This window comes from Trichoplax adhaerens, genomic scaffold (genome assembly GCF_000150275.1).
Source record: "Trichoplax adhaerens TRIADscaffold_13 genomic scaffold, whole genome shotgun sequence".
Taxonomy (NCBI): domain Eukaryota; kingdom Metazoa; phylum Placozoa; class Uniplacotomia; order Trichoplacea; family Trichoplacidae; genus Trichoplax; species Trichoplax adhaerens.
The window spans coordinates 1,812,712-1,836,720 of NW_002060955.1; the positions used below are offsets into that span (position 1 = coordinate 1,812,712).

The window sequence follows — 24,009 nt, forward strand, 5'->3', positions numbered from 1 at the left end:
ATTAAAAATGTTAAATTAAGTAATCCGTGTTTAATATAGCACTGCACAAGTTGTACTATGAATTGATTGTTCGAATAGCGATTGCAGTCTTGACTGTTAGTGAATTTGTAAAATCCTTATCAAAATCTAGTGAATAGTTGGTTTTGTTGATCATGTAGATTCATAAGCTTTTTCTTCATAATTGCTGGCTTAGATTGGACTCGATTTCTTGATCTCCTAAATGAGTTTCCTAAACGGGCAGCCGGACGAATAAATAATCCTTTAATTACGGCTGCATTTGTAAAGGTATATAGGAATGGATTAAGGGCTGAATTAACAGGCAATGCAAAAATACCAACAAATTGTAATGTAACAACATCAACACCGTCGCTGCTAAAGATAGCATAACTGTTAACTACATAATAAGGTACCCAACTAATTAAATCGGTTAACAGTATGACCGATAGACGCCATGCGAGTGATTTGTTTTCCTTAGTAGGTGATCTTCCGGCTGCTTTACGGGTATTTTGGGCTGAGATAAACATTCCAATATAAAGTGAAGAAGTAATTATCCAAGCAATAATAGTCGTGGTTATATAGGATATCATCCAGATGCGATATAGAGGGTGCTCATAATTGCTTGGCATGCACATGCTATTATAGGTATATAATCGCTCAGGACCAGGTTTATCGATACTGAATAGTGCTGGCACAATTGCAAATGCAAAGCCTATTAGCCATGCCATACCAGTGATCATTTGAGCTGTATACCTGCTCAATTTTTTTCCTTTAATCCCATAAACGATAGCGATAAATCTATCGATACTGATAATTACCATTAGAAACACAGATACAATACTTGATGTAGTCACAAAAACACAGGATGCTACACATAGACCACTTCGTAGCCAATTTTCAGATTGTAGACCGTATTGACCTTGGCCGCTATAAATTAAATTAGCGGTCGCAATTATGAATAAATATATAGACATGATAAAATCGGATAGTGCTAGATTATTGATTAAGAATATGTGAACTTTCTTTTTAGTCTTTTGTCTAAGAAATTGATTTCGTGCAATAACCATAATGTTGCCAAAAAAGGCCAGAGAACCAATAACCCATACAAAAGTTTGTAATGAAACATGAGCAAGGAGATGTTGACACGATGATAAAGTATCAGATATCATCGATGGCTTACACGTTGTAATTTTAGCAGGTATAAAGCAGCAAAAGTAAGGACGATTTGTTAGCCTATTGAGACATATCGTAGTAAAGAGGATGGTACATTTTAAGTTCTGATGTCGATGCAAATGTACTATTTGAAAGTAGAATAGTTGGTTAGCTATTGTTATTTTGACTTACGTTTCTTCCAACTTAGATGGACCAAAGAAGGATTCTCGAGATATATGTGCTAAAGAATTCATTCGTAAATCTCTAAAAATTGCAGATAGTAAATGTCTTATCATTGGAAGATGCGGTAAAGATTACCTCGCGTAATGAAATAAAGGTATGGACATAATAGTGTTAGCAAAAAGTTACTTCCTGAACCAATATAATATACGAATCGGATATTTATAAAATATCAGAATACTGTACATTATAAAGGTCACTAATATGGTACAGCTTTTGAATTATTTCAAAGTTAGTCCAGTATATGAACGGCTTTGCATGATGTATGTGCAAGTTAAGTCTCAATTTTTACAAAACAAAGCGTAGTAGATAAAATTATCAGTGAAAAATATAGAGTATTAAAAGTAATATAATTTGTTCATTGATTGTGTTCAACATCAGTGAATATTCAGTATAACAATCTTCTTCACCTAATAATCAAAGCTAAAATTGTTTGCTTGCTCATACCGTGATGAGAATGCTACTACCTGTTCATAACAACGTCGTTTTATAGTTATAGCACAAAAAATATTAAGTAAAAGGAGCAATGGTAGTAGTACTAAAATGGTGCCATTCTGTCTTTGTTGAACTTACAATTTTTGCAGGCTTGATAGTCCTTTAAAGCATCTCTTATCGATCCTGTCAATCTTGTTTCCGCTAGCATCACTTTAATCAATTTACGATTTGATAATTTTTAGTCAATAATCTTTGTTTTTACTACTACCAACAAAAATTAACCTAAATTTCTAAAATGATTATTAAATACCCACATTTCGATTATATTGAGAAACTGTCCAGCAAAATCTAGATTTGGGCCACATATTATCTTGATTCGATTATTGGAAATATTGCTGATTCAGAGAGATAAAGGTATTAGATCCATGCTTCTTAATATACTCTGTCAGTCTTAATATCGTGATACTATCGTTTTCTAGTTATGAAATAAATCTACGAGGGCTACCGGTACTGCCTTCGGATTTCGAGGTTAAAAATCTAATCATGAGTATATATTTTGCATTACATACATTACATTACATACATTATACTTACAGCTTTTTCAGCTTTTCAAATCTAACTAATTTTGTAACTTTAAATCCTGTTAGATTATTGTTTGCAAGACTCCTGCAATAAATATTCGGATATTATAGCAAAAATTGCATATACGCTTATTTCTCTAAAAGCTCCTATCGCGTAAAATGAGAGCTTAATCATAAATCACCATATTTACACAAGTCACTTTAATAACTGCAGTAAATAGGCCGCATATGAATTATGTAGAAATTACATATTATAATAGCCAAGAATGGCTTTGATGTCGCAGTAGACAGTCCGTGATTGCAACAACAGCTAATTAAATATAGCTGAACCAACTCTGTCAAAAAGTCTTATAACTGAGTGCCACTGTACTTAGTAAATAGTGTATTCTTCCTACGTAACTTACTACCACAGACATTAGACTGTTCTAAACGGTTGTACTCTAGCTTTTGTTTCTTTAGTTTGATATAATGGTAGGAGTATCACTTTACATTAGGTAAACGAGGTTTGTAAGACTTAAGATCATAATAAGGATCTATTCTGATGTGTGACAATTGTCCACTATTCTTTAAATAGATGTATCTGATATTTTTTACATTAATTTGGAATATGAGTAGTTAAATCATCTTACAATTCCATTAACACATTTGCATCATTGACAGAGATGTCGACCATATCAAATTCGCTTAAGTTGTTGTGATTTAATGATCTGTTAATTTAGAAATATTAAAATAATCCGCCGATAAATCTTTAGTAAGGTTTTGAAATACCATCATTATCTATATAGATCATGGCAATAAATTCCAATTCAAAGTTAGTAGTGGTAGCGAGCTAGAAAGGTAACTCTCACGTAATATTATGTAATGTTAAGTTAAGATACTTACATAATTCTGAGATCATCAAAATAAAAGGCTTTTCTTGGAATTTTCAAAATGTTACATTTATTTAATTGGCTGTAAAGGATTTAGATATTAAAGTTAGAACTGATAGCACCATATAAATATGTGATGAATCATTCTATTTTTTATGACCTAAATTTATTTCGATACTTAAGAAAATTAGTACTTTAGTTCTTAATATTTAAAACTGAATGTTACGCACAATTTATGACTTAAAATCTTTGATATGGAATCATAAGTACGCAAAATTTTAATTTTATGGTCTTTCAGCTATTACTCGTTCATAAAAATTTTCCAGTTTCTACGTATACATGTATAACTTTCAAAATGCTTCAATCATTTTTGGTACTATTTATAACCCCTACTTAGCAACACTTTTGAAGACTAGATTTAATTAGCTAGGTGAGTTGAAATAATAATTTGGTTTTCAATTTGCGTTTAAATTGATTTAATAGTGACTGTTTTTACATGTTAAGCTGTATACTTTTATGTCTAGCCTAACTTGATCCTAATATTTAACTTTTCGATAATAACGACACATTCTGTAAACATTTCTAATTCCTGTAAGGCGCCTATTATTATCCTCGTATTATGCATCATAATAAACTCCTGACATACCTATAAATGGAATGTCAGTAGTTATTTATGGTTCTGGTCAGATATAAACTGGATTTATTTTATTTCTCTGGCTCTATATTTATGACTTGAATCAACTGTAAGTACATGAATGCTGAGTTTTTATTAATTATGTGTTTGTTACACATTCACTTTACCGGATTTAAATTTAGATGTTTTTGCATGTTAAGAGTAATTTTGATCTAAAACTATTGTCAATATTATCATGGATGTAAAATTGTGATGTGAATTCGCTAATGGATTTGCATTAACGACTGTGATGCTTTTAGATGACGATGATAAAGATATAACGTAATTACTATGAATGCAAAGTATAAAGTTTAAGATGGATATTGTCTCACTTTTAGTATAAGATGTTAGATTGCTAACTTCTTAATTGGGCTAAATGTGCTAGCACTCATTATCAATTAATACATATGTGCCCTATAATAAGTATTATAAAACTAAGTCTATAGAAAAGTATGTTAATTGTATAAGCCTAAGAATTAATTGTTTTGTACCAGAAAGCTTGGCAAATGTATAAAAGAGGATTCATTTATTTAATATAACAGTGAGGTAATTGCAGTTGCTGAGTAGAGTACGCTATCATCGATAAAGATCTCATTAAGTAATCACCAAAAAGCTTTTTGTCTGTGACTTACTATTGCCTAAGATTATGCACTAGGTCAGTGAAGTTTGTGGCGCTTAGTAGTAGGGATACTGTACCATAAAAACTAACGGTAGTGAAATAGGGAGTTTTTTAAATGTCGCAAACGCGGTTGTGATGATGTTGTAATTTCGATCGTTTGATTTAATTACTACTATAAAGTACTAGTGACATTGAAAAAGTTCTTGGAAATATTGTCTAGAGATATATCTTGTACCGTTATTTTCTTGTCTAAGTGCTACCTAGAACTGCGTTGTATTTCTTAAAGCACAATAATACTATATAAAGAAGTACTTTAAACTTTGAAACATTACAAGAAACTGTATGAAGATTGTACGGTCTAAAATATCAAAAATGATTATCTCGTTTATCTTAGCCAAGGATCAAATCCGCTTTGTATGAATTTCTAGTGAAGGATGTAGCATAGAGTGTAGTCTCATTTTGTATAATTTTATATGAAATTATAATAGCTTTAGAAATTGGCTAAATCTTGTTCGGATTATTTTAGTCACTTTCGACAGTTGGGAAATAAAGTACTAGTACGACGGATCTTGTATAGATGTTTAATAAATCTTCAAAAATTAAAGACTATATATACGTGTATATATTATGGTCATCATTATTGTGAGATAAGGTAGAGTTTTGATAATTTAGCAAATAAGGCAAATTTAATCGGATTGAAGTGAGCAAGATGAAAGAGTTACGAATTTCGATTTAAGATAGCTAACCTAATAAGAAGAGATAATTATCAAGGATTGGCGATCCTATCTAGTGCAAGTAGCGCTATGTTTTGATCATCTGATTACTATCATATTTCTTTATATTCCGATTATATAAGATTCTATATTAGATATTTAGCCGATTCACAAACAGTTTTGTGTATCCGCAAATTATACTATGCAATATTGATTTCATCTGATCCCTGCGTTTCTTTAATTAATTTTAAATTTACACACATTGGCGTAGCTGCAGCTACTAAGAAATCTACATGTAAGATCGTTTACTAATAGCCTATAGTGCAAAGTGCATATCTAGATTACAGTGCTTTATGGACCTTACTTTTTGCATATTCCATGTTAGTATTATTACTTAGCCATGTTTTTGTTATACGATATGAACATGTTAATAATACATTCTGTTATTTAATGATATTCTAACTATAATGTATAGCATTTCTTTATCTAACATCTTCTATTTCTGTTGTTATTTATGAGTTACAGATTCAATAAATACCAGTCATTCTTGTTTTGAAAGTAACTCTAGTATTCAATAGTTCTGAACTCTCAAGTAGTTGATTCTTTTCGAACAAACTACGCTTCAACTTTTCTATATTTCATCTCATTTTACTTGACAGAGTTCATATATGCATAACATAGCCGAATAACCGAATAATCTAATTAACTAAGCATTCTAACAAATGCTAAAAGCAAGTTATCGTAAGAATATAGAGATATATCAGAGGAATATGCTATTATTTAATCTAATCTACTATTAAACTCTCATTCGATTTATTTAAATATAAAATTAATGATTCTATCAACTATTTTCTGTATTTATGAATAAAGTACATAGCTGCATACTTATTCTCATACTGTCCAGTTGTTATTATTAGTCAGTGTTATTAACAAATACAGTGTAATAGAAACTAACCTTTTGCGGGATAGAGTAAAATATTCCTTATTTTGACTACTTACATGCCAGTTAGGAATGGCCCAACACGGTCGTATAAATCTCTCAGGAAGGAATTTAATATTATTGGATTATCACTCACATCTCTATACGCTCAAAAATAAATACAGATACGATCGTTAACATTTTCCTGATGGTATATCTTTTAAGTTATAAATATCTAATGAAAGCTCAGTAAAATAAACTGGTGATATCAAATGGAATATCGTCTAAATTATATATAGCTAATGATAAAAATTAGTAAATAAAACTGGCGATATCTTGTTTTTCAATTAATAACATTACAAATTTTAGATCCTTAGTAATTATATCATTGTTTTATGTACATACAGTTTTAAGTTTTTCATAGTCGGCATTCCGTTAATAATTCCAGCCCAATTATTCCCTGCTAATTTCCTATGAAAGTAATCGACAAGGCAAATCATTAAATTTGTATAAGCGTATCAATACTTATAGTTAGAGTTTACTTTGTAAAGAGATTTATATCATAAATAGGCTCTATAGTGGCTTGCTATCTAAGTAAATTAATAACGACCCTAATCTGAAGTCAGATCACCAGCGTATTACTTCGTAAAACGTACAAGTCATTAATCAGCTTTAATTTTTCAAGCAAGTCTTTCTGCATATTTATTCCGTTTGTAATCAAATTGGTATAGCTCATATCACTATCGAATAAATACAAAAGCAAATGGGTCACTTAATTCCAAATGCGTATCAAATAAATCATAACAAGTTATTTATGGAGAGGTTCAATCAGTAACCTACATTTTGGTAACTTGATAGAATAACTGATCACAATTAGGATCAAACTTTTTGATATTATTATTTGCTAAAATTCTTAAATTAGCCAATTAAGCATAATAATTAGAGAGTAATATTTCCAGAAATAATTAGCTTTCAATTTAAATACTTAAGGGTGACCGTAGTTAGTAACAGTATCATCAATAAAGAGAAATTGTTAAATGAATTTATTATTACTTACATAGATTTTAGTATTGCAGGCAATCCTGAGCAGTTCAAGTATTTGATGTTGTTTCTCGCTAAATTGCTATAATAAAAGTAGACTTGAGAATTCTATAAGAATACGATTTCATAAATGATACGGTACAGATGTAAGATTTTTTACTCTAGGTTTGATACTATAACATAAAAAGCTACGAAATAGTAATTATATTGAAAATTTAGACGAAGAATTTAAATATTCGCGTTCCCTGTTACAAGTACAAATCTTTAGATTTTATTCGTCCTATTTTCACTTACAGCTTTTCAAGAAAAGTTAATCCCAGATTATCTTGATCAGACAGTGTTATAGCATTATTACTTAAATCTCTAAAAAAAGAATTTTAGTATGCCTGAGCTTCTAGATCATTCATTTACTATATAGTAACTGAAATGGTTATTTATTTAGCTCACAGAATTCTTAAATTTTTGTAACGCGAAAATAATTTGTTTCCCAGCATCGTAATGTAATTGTTGCTTAAATATCTGAAACAAAGTCACTTCAATTAATTTAGAAAGCTACACGCATAAAATGTACTACCATTGTGATTACATACGTTTAGAATTGTATATAGACTAAATTTATGAATATTCCTAATTTGCACTTACAATTGGCTCAGATACGGCAGTTTCACTTTAAAAATTTTGCCAACATTTCTAATATTATTGTAATTTAAGTTCCTTGTATACCGAAATATCATGAAGATATAAAATGATAAGGAATAACTGGGCTTAGCTACAAATGAAGTAATACAATTTGTCTTACAATATCCGTATGTTGCTTAATCCTCCCAAAAAGGTATTTTGATGATCGGATATATGATTATGATGTAGATATCTGAATCATATACAGACGTTATGAATTAATTTATCAGGTAATCATAAATATTTTACTACAGTTAGCAGTATATATTTCCCTGTGTTCTTACAAACTATTTAACATCGTATTTTTAAAAACATTTTCTGGCAATGTTCCAATGTGGTTGTAACCAAGGTATCTGTTAAACATAAATGTAATTATACTGTACTTTAAAAGATATATTTTTCTTTCATGCCATCCTCTCTGGATGAAAAGATTGTTCAGCACTATAAATTTGTTGATAGCTACTCGTATACTTTATAAATGAGTACAATTAATTTATTAAATAATAAAATATTCTCAAGATTCATATTAACAATCGGCGCTTAGAAATATAATCATTGAATGTGACATAAATGACGATCATAAGACGTCTTGTGCAGTCAATCGAGTACAATTTTGTAACGGTAGTGAATCTACTGTGATGAATGATATCTTACTTAATTTAGACACGTACATGTATCACGATAAGATAGTTATCAATTTGGATATGTGCATGAATTATTTTATGACTTAATTAATATAGCCGATACAAACCTGTTCCTAATACAGGCTAAATTACACTAAATATAGTATATGAATTGTCAATGGTAAATTCAATATAAATCCTGTTAATTATAAGCTAGTGAAAACATAAAGTTAATATATCGTAATATTACAAAGTCATTGGATTAGGCTAGGAATAATTTAATGTATTCACTAAGTCTTATTGGTCGAAATATATCACACATCGTAAACCGATTTTATGGCTAGAATAGCTATTTTAATGATTGATTTAGAATATTAAATTAGACTCGTATTTTCTAGAATAAAGATATAATTAGAAGATTCCGAAAGTGCATTTCTTAGTTATTGTTACTTATCTAGGGTAATCTAATTAGTTTAGATTAGGCAAGTTTGGTTAAGTAACACATTTATACTTTTACAAAGTTACTTACAATTCTTTAAGACTTCTTAAATCTTTAAAATCATCGGAGTCTATTGCTTCAATGCGATTATTTGCTACAGATCTAGGCATTTAAAATGACAATTAAATGCTTTAGCATTTGGTATTTGGCAGTATCAAGATAAATTAATTTTTCTTTATATTACCGAGTAGGTTATGGATTGCATTCAAAAGCATCGCAACATTAAAATCATTCTAACGAAGTACCACTTTACGGTATAAAGTTACTGAACCTCTGTTAAATGAGCACATTATCGTAAACCGTCAATAAAGCGACGGGAGTTTGCACTAGTGAATTCTAATTTAAACACCTTGCGAAGATTTATTGTTATAGGCACATGCTCTTTATATGGTATTCTTAATGAAAAAGTATACTAACTAATCTTATTTTCGTAGACAAATATTTACACCATTATTTCTAACGCTATCATTTTATACTTTTGCACTTATACTGATAAGCTGTACAAGTTAGCCTGGACTTACGATAGAAATAAAATACTAGCAAAATTCCCTTTTCAATATATGTCTTACGTGAATACAAATACGTCATTATAATCTATGATATACTATTCAAATTATACTTATTTAATCAAATTTGATAACAAGCTAGGCTAGGAAGTTTATAAGCTTACAAAGCAACAAGTTGAGATAGTGGTCTTATAAAATCTATCTTTCTTAGGTTGTTCTTACCCAAAAATCTGAAAAATCGAAACAAAAAATAAATTATCAGAAAGCTTAAAAAGCTTACAAAGGTAGCTTGCCAATGCTTTATCCAGAAATCAGCTTAAAATGAATCGCTCTTACGATTAAAATATTATGAAGTAAATGATTTAATCGAATTTTACATGCCAATTAATTTAAGTAATATTTCTGCTGATTAAACTTACAGTGAATGTAACCCTGACAATGGTTTTAGTGCGTCTGTCTTAATAGAGTTTAGATTATTGGAAGAAATATTTCTGCGGGATTTGAATAGGAATTAGTAACTTAGAATAAATTTTGAAATTATATCTATAATTAATTTATCAAATACTATTTGAATTAAGTCTATGGCAAAAGATAAGGACGATGCTCTGTCAACCTTATAACATTTTAATAATTCAGATATTAGAAATTTCCAAGTATCTGTTGCAGATTAAGCTAAATTATTTTAAATAAAATTACAGCAAGTGAATTGGCTTTCAATGACGTGAATTTGATTATTAAATGGTAACTTTGTCAATTGTAAATGGACAGTATTGAATACAGTAATATAATATTAACATGTTAGCCGTAATTTGTGCCGTATCTTATTAGATACCCCAGTACTAGAGCTTATATTAGAGTAACACACATTACTGTTACAGAATTACCGTAAATTTCTTTTAAAGTTGATTATTGTGTTTTACAATACTCTCCATCAAGAAAGTTCATTATCTGATAATTTACATCTTAGGTGCAAACACCGTTGTCATTAAACTTTTTAATATTTAAATTATAATTACGTCATAATAATTTCTATCATTAATTGTTATAACATGTTAATTACCGTATTACATATCACTATGCATGCTTTAGGAGTAAGATAATTACAATTTTCATATATTGCCTGATGCCACATACAAACCAATAGATAAAATATTAACGTAATATCAATGTAGTTCTTTATTTGTTAGCATACCTAAAGATACCTTCTAGAAATTATCATATTAGATATCATGTCATCTTAGCGTCTTCAAAATAATTTCTCAACTAATACAGTATAATTTAATGAAGAAGTTTCTGTTCTAGCAATGTATTCTAATAATTACAAATCATTCTCTCTATCTCCGTCCAACTAGAAACTATTGACACTATATTACACTTGAATTTAAAATAACATAACATTAAGCACCTGAAAAGGAGGTATCAAATCTGGAGGTGATAACTCAACAAATATGCTCCTAGTACTACACTAGTTTAACCTGATCAAACTTTGATATTTACTAAAATCGAGTAAGAAATTATTAAGAATCAGCACGAAAGATTTTAATATGAACTTAGCAGTTAGACTTCCTATATGGACATTTTATCTTAACATTAACAAGACTTTTGTGCTACTATTTAACATAATTGGAAAAATTTCCGTAAATATCAGCATAAGAATTAAGGTAAATATGCTATCAGACTGTGAATATGCATAATAGCTATCAAACTGTTATGTACAAATGCTGGTAGCTATTTTATTTCCTCATATATTGTCACTTACAGTGGGGCTAGATAATTTAATGCAGAAAAATTGAGTGGATTTGATTGATGTAGCTTGTTATAAGATAAGTTACTGTTTCAAAGAAGATCTTCACTAAGGTCATATAGTCTTAAAGTGATTACTTCTTAAGAAATGCAGCAGTAATTAAAATTATTGCTTTAATTATAACTTGATGTTTTACAATGGTTACAATTGCAACTGAATCATGATCATAAGCATTACAGGGTTCTGCAGTCTCCAAAGTCTAAGTTTTTTATTGTCGATAGGAAATTATTGGTTAAATCCCTACATTGAAAAAAGATATCGAAAGATTGAGTAATCAGTAGATAGAAAAATTATTAAAAGATATGCTAGTGTATCAAAGTAAGTTTAAATAAGATTAAATGTTTCCTATAATACAAGTATGATTGTGAAAAGTGCTTGTTCCCATTTTCTTGTTAAATTACTGAGTGCAAATGTGGTTAGGGTTAAGGTTACACTATTTGCTCAATATCTTTCAATTTTTATTTGTATGGTATAGCATTTGAGCTGTGAAAGTGTCTACTTCAAGTATATAACGCCTATAAGACTTACAAAGTCTCTATTATAACTGGGTTACTTGCTCTGTTGCGATTTTCGTCCAGCTTCAATGGATATGATCTTGATAAACCCCTTCGTAAGTCAATAATAATCATAAATAATAAGCGTAGAAAAAAACTTTTCCAGTTGAAAAGTGTAAAATGTAATGTTATATCCTATTTAGGGTCTATATATATAATAGTTTAGTTATGGTTATTCACTTAAGAAGGCTTTTATGAGATTGAATTATAAGTGAGAAGTACGACATACAAAAAGTTCATCGATGCCGTATTGGGTAAATTGAATTCTCGAAAATTTCCAATAGGATTACCACTAAGCTGTCTAATAAAATTATATTAGAAATATATTTAATTACTTTACTTATTTATCTCTTATTATAATCTTTGTTTATAATTGGTGAAAGTAAACAGCATATAATTATATCGTTAGGAATCAGGCTATATAGTGAAGGAGGTAACAATGATAGTGTACTTACAGCAATTTTAGTTTGTTTAGTCCGAAAAAAGCTTTCCTATCAACATGTTTTATGTTATTTGTTTGTAAACGTCTGGAATACACGTAAAACATATCAAAGATAAGCATTTAAATATTATATTATATAAATACACTGAAGATATGTAATTCCACCTTCAGCAACAATATACCGGACGAAGAAAAACTTCTTGAACTATTAACTGTAAATCATTATCACTATTTTTAATTATTGTTAGATACGATTTGATTAAGGTTACAGTAAACTAAATGAGGGATTTCAAGCGAAAATCTTCTTAACTGCAATCTATATAATGCACCATACATTACATGATACGCATTCTGTAAAGCACACGGTACAGCATGTAATTTTATTACTAATTAGTAATTCATGTTATCGTATAGCGTGTAGAGTAGAATGAATATTTACTTAACCTTAACTTATAAACAGTGACATTGGAAGCAACAGTTGTTAAAAATAAAGCCTAATTGTCTCTTTAATAATGTACTTTGCATGTGCTAGTAAAAAATGATTAAAATTAACGAATTCCGAATTTTACCAGTTACAGTGATCTTCTACTTCTTTTGAGTTAGTTACAGACTACGATAATAAGCTATGCACATAACTGTTCCGGAAAATACATTCATTTTCTATTTTATATGTCTAACAAGATCGACTTGCAGTTTCATTAGATATTTTGACATCATATAATGATTGAAAGATGGATGAAGAACAAATTGTAGTTTCAAATTTTACTTAGGATTCGCAAAAATATTACAATATCTAGGCAAAGACCATGCCAGCTTACAAATTATGGAGATTTGAAAGGTACTCAAACTGATTGGGAGCTAAATTTTTGAGTTCATTTTCATTTATATTTCTAGCCAATATTAAGTATTGAAAACGAGCAATTATTAAAATGACAGTTAGACCAAATGTTATGATCTCATTAATAAAAGCAGTACTAGTGAACTTACAAGTCCTGAAGTCTGACTAACGGTTGCAAACTTTCTGAGCTCAAATCGGTTAATTTATTTCCTGCTAAATCTCTTATCGACATAACATAAGAAACTATGCAATTAGTAGATTGATATTCACATGTTATGCGTAAATAGCTTAATAAATATGATGATTGTAATAGAGAATATATAATATGTTGATGAATAATTGCATGTTCTTAAATATACTGGTACAAAGTCGGGAAAATTTTCTAATGTATTATTATACAGCATTTATATGTGAGTTATAATGGCCAGCTAAATAGCTACGAATAAGAAAGGACAGGTAAGTTATGATGTATGAATGATATTTTATCTTCTAAAAGTTTGGAGAAAATTCTAGGTTTGTTATGATTGTATACTCACAGAATAGCAACTTTGTCTAGGTCCTTAAAAGCGGTAGCATCGATCTTAGAAATATTATTAAAGGGTAGTCTCCTAAAAATTTAATTTGATTAATCTTGATAGGTATTTCCTGAAAGCTTTAAATATGTAATAATTGATTCTAATAAATTGATTGGTATTAGGTTAATTTCCGTTGCTAACTTTTACTTTCAAAATCTAAATCTTGTGACGCTTATATATAGATTAAATAATTACAGGGTTATAAGGCTTTTGAGGCCCTTGAACTGGTAGCTATCCAACGAAGTTAACTTGCCATTAGTGATATTCCTATTCAATATTTAAAACATCAATTGTTATTTTAGAAGTAACTTCAAAAGATATGTCAGTATCTAACTAAGTGCACTTTGTTACCTAGCTATTAAAATATAAAAAATCTATTAAAACTTCTCTTTTTGAAGGTACGAATACGTTTAAGTATAAGGTCTCATTTAGATTTAAAATTCCAACTTTCTTTAACAGAATTCGTCAGCACTACTGTTGGTTATTAACTGAGACTAATAGCGGTTTAAAAATATTTAACTTACAAAATTGTTGTCTTAACCGTCGATTTAAATAATTCAGGAGGAAGATTCAATATGGGATTGTAATCCAAATTTCTAAAAAATATATAGTTAATTAGATGAATAATGCACTGGAAAAAAAAGATCATTTGCTAATTTTGTATTCGCTGAGGTAACGAGTAGTTTATTATCTTAAACTAGCCATGAAAATCTATAAGAAACTAGTTCGTATGGAAATTTTTAATTAAATTCTTATTTATTTTATGTTGATATCTGCAGTTCCAGCGACTTTGTACTATTTTCATACTTACATCAATTTAATTGCAGTCAATGGCTGGAATGATGTTGAGGCAATTAATTGGATATTATTATAATCTAAATGCCTTTATTATTCCGGTTAGAAATCGGATTTAGGAAATTTTGTTTTCAATTATTCAAGATAATTGAATTTGGGTTATGTAATAGTAACTTATAATAGTGATCATTTGATTCTTACAGTTCCCGCAAGTTTGGAGCACATATAGTTTCAGGATAAATAGTTGTTAGATTATTACGATCTAAGCTCCTAAAAATGAAAACCAGTGGTGTGTTATCATAAGCTTATAATCCAATTAAATGGCTGATATCTTATAGGAAAAATAGCTGCTAAGAGCCGAGATATTCACGGCTTACAGTATAATTAATTATACATTATTACTAGGTCTAAGCCAGTTTGAATTTCAACACTTTTCTCAGTAAAATATAGTTGGAGGGGTTCATCATATTAATACAAGGTCTTATCGCAGTATCTTTATACAACGCTTTATGTTTAGACAAATCATACCCCAAAAATCTAATGTAACTTTCTATGGATTAATAGTGAAATTAATTTGTACATAGATAATCTAAAATGAAGTACATATAATTGATTACCGCTTACACTATTGTAATGTAACATAGTATTGTGATTGTAGACTGTTAGCCATGTAATCGTGCTCCCTAGCAATTAAGAATTTAAATTTTGATATAGTAACGTTACTTGGTAAATTTTTAATAAGACTTACAATACTTCTAGTTTCTTAAAGTCGCAAAATGTATTATTTTCTATGGCATGCAATTTATTTTGAGCAAGGTCACTATATAAAAGAAAAGAAGATATGCGAACGAAATTGATATTAAGGATTTATGACTACATTAACACCATTTATATTATTTGCAATGTAATTATATCCTAGTAGACGATAGGATATGACATTTAGTTTAGTCTTTTGCTTCACATTATTACTTGTATGTGTATATCATGTAAATAAACGCGCAAACAATTTAGCTTAAATAAAATGTCAGAAATATATACGAGCATTACAGATTTTATGCAATAAATTCTCTCAGTTTGCTTACAAATCTATCAAATTTGTTAAGCTGCTAACAGAATCACGTTGTAAATTCTCCAAATTGTTGCCTGCAATGAAACTAAAGCATAAATAATCAATACTCCGATTACTATTATCCAAAATAAGTTATTTGTCGTGATACTGTAATTTACGGTAAAAATAAAGTCAGATCAATAATTAAATTCGAAAGTGTATCGTATCAATTGAATTTAGTATTAAATTTGTAGTTGTTGACGTATAATGATTACCAAATGGATATTAAATATGAAGATTGCATTAGTAAATATATTTAAATATGATTTTACTGTAATCCATTATTATAAATGTATCGTGCATTAGATTCGTATTACATGAAATTAGTATCAGAGCTTATACTTTAAAGCAACTGTCATCTAGATTTAGTTAAATAAATGATCAACTATCTTCAATTAAAAATTGCTATTAACCAGCATAACTACAACTGTTATGTCAGCAATATACAATGTGTTGAAATACTCGTAGACATTCCAAATCTTTGTACAGTTTGTTTGAAATCTTACGTACATCCTCCTAAGCCGGTTTGAGCCACTAAAAGCATTGCTTTCAATTGTTTCAATTTCATTATTCGAAAGGCATCTAATTTGAAATAGTTACCGTACTTCATTATGACTGATATTCAAAGTAGCATTCATTTCTATAGAATAATATCAAAAATTCTTAGCTGGTAAGTTATATGTAGGCTAGAAAAATTAAACATTTGAACTTCTATTTAAAATGATAATTAAAAATTATCATCGTTACTACATACAAGGTCTCCAGGTTATGAAGATCGATGAAATAGTTCGATCTTATGATTGATAGCTTGTTTTTGGAAAGCGATCTGCATAAATATAACAAATTTAATCAATGTATGAATACCTGGCTGCCATAATACTTAAATAGGCCGATCAAAATTGCAACTTTTTCTTCTATATTCACAAAGTGGAGCATAGATTGATTAAATTCTACTTCAGTAATCTATAGCCTTTCAACCTCAATAAGATACTATAGATCTTTATATGGTATATTACCTGCATACGATACGCTCCACTAATTTTCTAAACATGTTTGTTTGTTAAGATCGTAATGCAATCGATTTATACTTTCTTTTTCAACTGTTATTATTACTACTACTTACATTACTTACATTATTCACATGATGGCTTACACTGTAATATGTCTTTATTAATAACTATCAACCGCGAATTATAGCAAACAATTACGGATCTATTTCCTGCTAGAGTATCTATGCGAATCCAGATGATAGTCATGAAATAGGGTTATTTAGATTAATTGAACTCTCTATCATAAAAGTGAAATACAAACTATAGTGATATATCGTAGGCAATTTATACATTATTCTGCTTTATCAGACATACAACAAGTTCAATCCAGCAATTGGCTTAAAGGCTCCATCATCGATAGATAAGATTTCATTAGATTCCATAGTTCTGTCAATAAAATGAAAAAGATAGATAAGGATAAATTTGTATAATATAAATTCTTAGTCGTCAGATTGAATTATTATTTGTAGAACCAAAATGCAATTGCAGAAGTATCCAATTATTTACTGTAAATAAAATGGTTGAATGATAGTTTCAGTTCTATCAAACGAAAGTTCTAGCCACATCAACTAGAGATTAGTCTGTAATGTTTTCATAATTAATTAATGGTTTAATGATATTCAATCATGAGATTAGCAGTAATTTATTTGGCTTTATATCTTCGAAAATCTTATCTGAAATTGGCAAGTGTGGTAGATATAATCTTTATCATTAAATTAATAAATCGAATGTATTATTAAAAGACATTAATCATCTACGGGGTATTGTAAAATACATGACAAAAATGAAATGACATTATAATATAAATCATTAGGAAATTTTTCTTACACTTCCGTTAGTTTGGAGAGGCATGCAAAGCTACCATTTGAAACTTTAGATAAATTGTTATCATTGAGGTCTCTAGAGAAAACAGTTCAAAATTACAATTTTTTCTAGCTTCAGAGATAAACTTGAAATTACGTGTCAGAATATTATTTAAAGTACGTATGTACAAACCAATTAACGGTTTTACGCCGCCAATGTTATACATGAAGTAAAATTGCTGACATATAAACATATACTTGTAAATGATTACTATAAAACTGCTATGCAGTATTATATATACATCACAAGAAGTAAATTGATTAAAAGAAACATTAAGAAAAGGTGAAATTTTAAGGGGTATAATAAGAACTAATATCTAGAAACAGTTCATGTTTCATTTAATATGCATGCGATAGTACCATTATCTTGAAGTATGAAAGACAATTAAGAATTTTTTATGATTGAGTTAATTAAAATTATTACGCGATTCAATGCGTTAGGTTGATGACCATCAACGATAATACAATATTTTACCAATAAGTTTCAGAAAAAAATAATAAATTTTGAGCTTTACTAAACTTACAGTAACCACAGATTGGGCATTGAACAGAATGACCCGCTTTCGATAGAATTGATATCATTATTGTGTAAACTCCTAATAATTAGAAATGCTACGTCAAATTCACGTACTTTACATCATATAAAGAAATACTAAATGTGCTATTTAATTAACATCGAATTTATAGCTAAAGTAGTACAGTACAGAATGGAATAATACATATCATAACTTAATTTAAGTAAGAAGGTATCCATAGTTTTATCTACAAATAACCGGAATGAAGCAAAGCATTTTCGTTATCGTAGTTTGTATATTATAATAAAGAATAAGTCTGATAGATACTGCTCGATGAAAGGTAAGAAAAAGCCTAAGTTAATAGATACATATGCCTTAACTATCGATAATAAGGTTAAGGTAACAGAGAATTTTGCTTTATCAGATACTTGAGTATTTGACGATATACATAATAAGCACTATTATTTCATTTTATCTAATAGTTTACAAGTTTTTCAAGTTAGAAAGACAAGCAAAGGTGTAACGTTCAATTTTCTGAATTTTGTTCTGGAAAAGCCGTCTATAGTTAAGTCAAAAAAAGAACTTAGTGAGTATTAATCGTTTGATTTTTATGTATATCGCGTACGGATGAGGCAGTTCTTATGAAGATAGATACGTACAGATTCGAAACACTTAATAACGTACAAAACGAATTCGGTTCGATGTAAGTAATTGAATTTTGTTCTATGTCTCTAAAATATCGAAATAGTTGAGGTTAGCACTGATCTGCCCAAATTGAAATTTTTACGGCTAATTCCAATATGGTTATTGGTTGATTTTGTGAATTGCGAGGAACCATGTAATAGTTCACGTAGCCGCTAGCAAGTCATTATGATATTTTTTGAAGGACATGCTTTACATGTTCATTAATGGCATCCGAAGCTCAGTGAGTATTTACCGAATTGATTATATAATTTATTTTTGAAATTCAAATTCTTACAGAAGTTGCACTGATGATAAGCCAGTGAAGGCCCATATACCAATTGTTTTCAGCTGATTTCTTGCAAGATCACTAATTAAAGATGATGTTTAGCGAAAAATTTAGACCGTATAGTAAATTAAGAATTTAAATCATTTTCATTTCCATGGAAAATTAGCTCTATGTAATGAGAGAGTGTAATATTGTATTCTAATTTTATGATATATTTAGTACTGTCTACGTAGTTATTGTGTTCAACATGTGATAGATATTCCGTTAGAGGCTTAAGTATTTGAGATGTTAATACGGAAGTGTGTAGCAAGTAAGGTGCTAAGATTGTTGACGCGGAAAAGTTTATAAGTGAATAGTTTAGCACGGTAAAATAGTTCTTTCTCGTTAGAAGTCCTCAGTTGATTGATTACGTTATATTTTGGTAAACGAGATTTTGTTCAATAAATCTTAATTTTCTAAAGTCTTGAAGATTCTTTATCTATCAAGCTCACACTCTGCTAATTAAAAAGTAGCGGTGGCTAATTATAGTTATAAAAGTAAATTTGATAAACTACATTGGTAGATTGTGCGATAAGCTTTTGATACTATAAATATAATACTACACTATTACTGTCAATATAAAAGAATTCTGTAAAAGAATTCTATAAAATTTCAATCTTACAGTGTACGAAGTTTGGTCAAGTTACGGAATGAATTTGGCTCAATTTCTTCGATAGCATTAGCTTCAAGAAATCTAAAATATTAAATAATGGTATTGTTATTTACTAAGTACTTGTATAAGCTCATTCAAGTTGAAATAGATTTTTTCGTTGCTAATGGTCAGAATATTTCGGTATATCAATGATCGCAGCTATTCAGGATGAGTATGAAAATATCACTGCGCTTTTTCTTCTATATTAACTTATTTTATACTTACAAGCCAATTAATGATATCAAACAATCCAAACTATCATTTTTAATCACTTTCAAACGATTGCCTTTCAAATTTCTAAATAGTAAATTTCATATGTGCCAAAAAGAAAAATATTACTTCTAATCTTAGATAGTTTCATAATTAACTTACAATGTCTGTATTGACTCAATCGTAATTAAAGAAATTTATTAATTGTTCTTTAGCTACGATGTATGATAACTCTGATGATTAACTTATTTTTACATATTAATACGTACAGACGAGTAAGTGACTGCAAACCACATAAGGAATTGGGTTCAATAACCGAAATGGCATTATGCCTAATTCGCCTGAGATGTTGATGAAAGAATGATAGTTCTAGATTAGTTGGTGAGAACACTGCCATTGCAATGTATTACATTAAAAATGAAATAAATATAATAGCTACTGATTGTGCCACATTGAATATTTGATTATAATTGTAAATCAGAAATAAGATTTTGAAATTAAAAAAAACACTACTTATACTGTACATTACAATGCGGTCTTAAAATGATTTACTGGGAATGAAATTCTACTGGATGATAGCAGCCAAAATTTAGAGCGAGCTAACGCACATAGATATATTATCAGATAGAATATCATCTATCGCAGACTTACAAATACTTCAAATTCGATAAACAACCGAAATTGTCTTTAGACAGGGTTTTAATTCGATTATTATCCAAAAATCTAGTCAAAATTCAGATAAGATTTAAAAGTGGGATCAAAATGCTAATATATGCTAATACAGCTAATGCAATTTCCCTCCGATGATACTGTTAACAGAGTATGTCCGTGTATTGCACTTACAAGTACTGCAGATTTTGCAATGTACATAATGCTTTTGATTGGATGTCGATTAGAGCGTTCGAATCAAGTTTCCTACAAAAATTGGATATACAGATATTAACCATTACGTTTACTAGCTAACGCTACAATTGTAATGATCATGTATAGTCAAGGAAGCAAATAAGGCAGCTAGGACTTGGATTTTTAATGTAGTTATTGGAAAATGATTTATGACTTTTAGTGAAATTTCACTATGGGGCACAGAGGATTATGTAGCAACCGCTTGAAAAATAATTTCAAAGGGTTCTTTTTTAACTTTTGCAGTGTAATCTTAAATTATTACTATCAATATTATAAGAATACATAGATAGCAAAACGAATCATTTCACCGAGAATGCATTACTAGGACAATATAAGCCTTATACTGTATAAAAGGAGTGTAAGACTTCAAATTTGAGCTTAGGTGCGGGGTTATTCTGATTTGAAAGGCATAACTTACAGTGATTTTAGGTTGGTTAAGCAATTAAATGATCCATTTGTAATGAATTGCAGTCGATTAGCTTCTAAAGACCTTAAAAATGTATAAAACAGTATGCTGGATACATCTCGACATTCTTTAAGTAATACGAGTATACTCGTAGACAAAATAAATTTTGAAAACTTACAAATTGGCTAGCCGTGGCAAGCCACAGAATGCATCTGGTTCAATGGTCTCAATCAAGCTGCTGGTAATATTCCTATATTAAGTAATCATAGATGTTGGGTATCATTATCTAGAGATACTATTAACAACTGCTTTAAAGGTTCTTATTGCTTTTCACATGCATAGCGGACAGAAAATTTAGCAGTAGTAAGAGTTATTGTAAAATTAACTATTAACTGCTAGTCCATTATTGATTGCAAGGACGACTTACGAGCGTCGTTCACTCTTGTAATGATTACAAATTACAAAGTTGTAGCATACACAGTAGATTATTTAATGTTTACTCGGTGCAATTAACAATTTTTTATGTAGAATTAAGAAGTACAAATTAGCAAATGTAAACATCTGTGCTTACTATACATTACATAATATTTATACAAAATTATAGTATTAATCTTTGCAGCATACAGCAACTGTAGGTAATTAGTCACCGTTGCTAAGTAATTTGTAACGATAACAAGTTTTAAACATGAAAACGTAAAAAGCAAACTGTAACAATGGTAAGTTTATGGCTTCCAAATTCTCATTAGATGAATGGAATTAACCCACTACATTATATGTCATAACATCACAATTACCGTCAGGAAAAATAGAATTAGATTATATTAATGTATAGTGATATTAGATATCTTGCGTTAAGATACTATAATATTTGATATCTTGTGTTAAAATATTGCGATAATTCATATTTTGCGTTAAGGTTTAGTGATAATAGATAGTTCGTCTTAAGATATTGTCATATTGGATATTGTAGATATTTTAATACAATCTATTTGTAAGTTTTAAAAAGTATATCAGCATATTATAAACAGGCAAAAGGAGAAGTAAACAAATTAATTCTCATCTACGTGTCTTGTATTACTGTGTTCTTGTAAACTTTGCTAAGGTAGACGATTAGGAATTATCTACAAATTATAATAGAGTTATTTGAGTTAAAGTGCCTAATGTTAAACTCATACTGATCGTGTAGAAAATGGCTATACATTATTGGCAGAACAGCAGTGAAAGTCTACATGGTAGAAGAAAATTTTTGTATTGCAATTGAGGTCGTGACTTCACGGTAGTCTGAAGGTAATGTCAGGTAATTTTTGATAGCCTTGTGTTGTGGAGTGACTTTTACTTACTATTTGCTTATCTTATTATCCTGACGTTGGTCAAGTTAGATTGGAAGACTTGGAGATTAAATAAAGGTAACTTATTTAGTAATTCTAGATTGTATGTCAGGGAATTACGACAAGACAGATTACCCGATATAATCTCCCTCTCCCAAGGTAGTGGGAAATACTAAGAGTGTAATATGGCGCATGGCACTAGTATTATCTAAGTAAGCGCTCATTACTAATGCTTACATAAACTGACTGTAAATTAAGTGATTTTTCAATAAAGTTAAGGTTTAGTTTTATTCAGAAAGACCAGTAGTGCGACTGTTCCTCCTGCCGACTGGAGATTGTCAGTATCTAGAGTGGCACTGCAGGCTCGCGGTTGTAGTTTTCTGCAATAGCTTAACTTTCCTCACGTTACAAATTTAGACTTACAGTGCATTGGTATTTATTTGTATTTAGTTGTAATAGCTGTCTATTCGTACAAATATTCATTGGTTTAAACTAGTATAGGATAATCAGCGAGGAATTTTCCTATCTATAAATTCGTCATTTGAAGTATACATTATTTATTGCTCGAAAGCTTTTGATCCAGCTGGATAGTCAATAGTGAGTTCTGGAAATAATATTGCTCTATGTGGTAAGTTTATCAACTCAAATATAATAAAATCTCATCTTAGGAAGGCATACCATGTACCATCAGTATGTGATTACTAAATTATCCTCTCATGAATTTTTAGGCCTTACAGCAGTAGGAATGCAATATTCTTGCTAGATTTTATTGCAGATTAGTGTAGTACAGTCATCTATTTGACCAGCTAAAGTCTAGTTAACTTGCTAGAAGGCGATCGGTGATATATATGGCATTGATTACTTCCAATAAAGTCATAAAATGCTACCGTATCTTTAAGTACGTAATAATGTTTTATAGAAGGCAGAATAAGCAAAATCCTCTAAAAATAAGATGAAAACAGTATAATAAGGTGAATACTTACAGGATGACTAGTTCTGGATAGTTTATAAAGCTTCTTGCTTTAATCTTTCTAATGCTGGTGTTGTTGATTATCCTATAAAATTAAAATTAAGCATCAGTTATCGTCTATAAATCAGTAGTGCAGTCATTTATCATAACAATGTATTGAGACTATGATGAGATATAATTGCGACAAGAAATACTAAAGTGAATATAAATTCTTCGTTTAATAGTACCCCTGGCTTTAATTACAGATATTTTGGTAGGTATTCTACTGTGACTATTACTAGATAATTTAAGTTTGAGTGCTAAATGATATCGTTTACTGCCTAGTACGCTTCGATTATTGTGCAATAACCGTGCGTTATCAATAGAAGCGATCTTAAACACAAGTATATAAATAACAAACATTGAAATTTTCTATTGTTACAATGTCTACTAACAGTGATTGC

The 24,009-nt window shown here is 29.4% G+C and overlaps 4 protein-coding genes across 4 annotated transcripts; all 4 read right to left on the reverse strand.

Moving 5' to 3' along the window:
* Positions 1–281: 281 nt before the first annotated feature.
* Positions 282–1,160, reverse strand: TRIADDRAFT_14559 (uncharacterized protein; the record flags this gene model as incomplete). The annotated part of the gene is made up of 1 exon (XM_002116102.1): positions 282–1,160. A coding segment is annotated over one exon (879 nt), but the record flags the coding sequence as incomplete, so codon positions are not given.
* A 2,634-nt stretch (positions 1,161–3,794) lies between these two features.
* On the reverse strand, positions 3,795–9,149 carry TRIADDRAFT_60109 (uncharacterized protein; the record flags this gene model as incomplete). Its single annotated transcript, XM_002116103.1, has 7 exons — positions 3,795–3,920; positions 5,541–5,595; positions 6,279–6,359; positions 6,604–6,669; positions 7,256–7,321; positions 7,534–7,602; positions 9,070–9,149. The coding sequence occupies 7 exons, from the start codon at positions 9,147–9,149 to the stop codon at positions 3,795–3,797; spliced, it is 543 nt and encodes a 180-aa protein (XP_002116139.1).
* A 2,373-nt stretch (positions 9,150–11,522) lies between these two features.
* On the reverse strand, positions 11,523–16,712 carry TRIADDRAFT_60110 (uncharacterized protein; the record flags this gene model as incomplete). The annotated part of the gene is made up of 10 exons (XM_002116104.1): positions 11,523–11,589; positions 11,878–11,955; positions 12,133–12,204; positions 12,359–12,430; positions 13,720–13,791; positions 14,283–14,354; positions 14,570–14,641; positions 14,755–14,823; positions 15,302–15,373; positions 16,678–16,712. The coding sequence occupies 10 exons, from the start codon at positions 16,710–16,712 to the stop codon at positions 11,523–11,525; spliced, it is 681 nt and encodes a 226-aa protein (XP_002116140.1).
* Positions 16,713–19,063: 2,351 nt separating this feature from the next.
* TRIADDRAFT_60111 (uncharacterized protein) lies at positions 19,064–22,790 on the reverse strand (the record flags this gene model as incomplete). The annotated part of the gene is made up of 8 exons (XM_002116105.1): positions 19,064–19,139; positions 19,720–19,791; positions 19,975–20,046; positions 20,229–20,300; positions 20,611–20,682; positions 20,803–20,874; positions 21,447–21,518; positions 22,732–22,790. 8 exons carry the CDS (start codon positions 22,788–22,790, stop codon positions 19,064–19,066), a joined length of 567 nt encoding a protein of 188 aa, XP_002116141.1.
* Between the last annotated feature and the right edge of the window lie 1,219 nt (positions 22,791–24,009).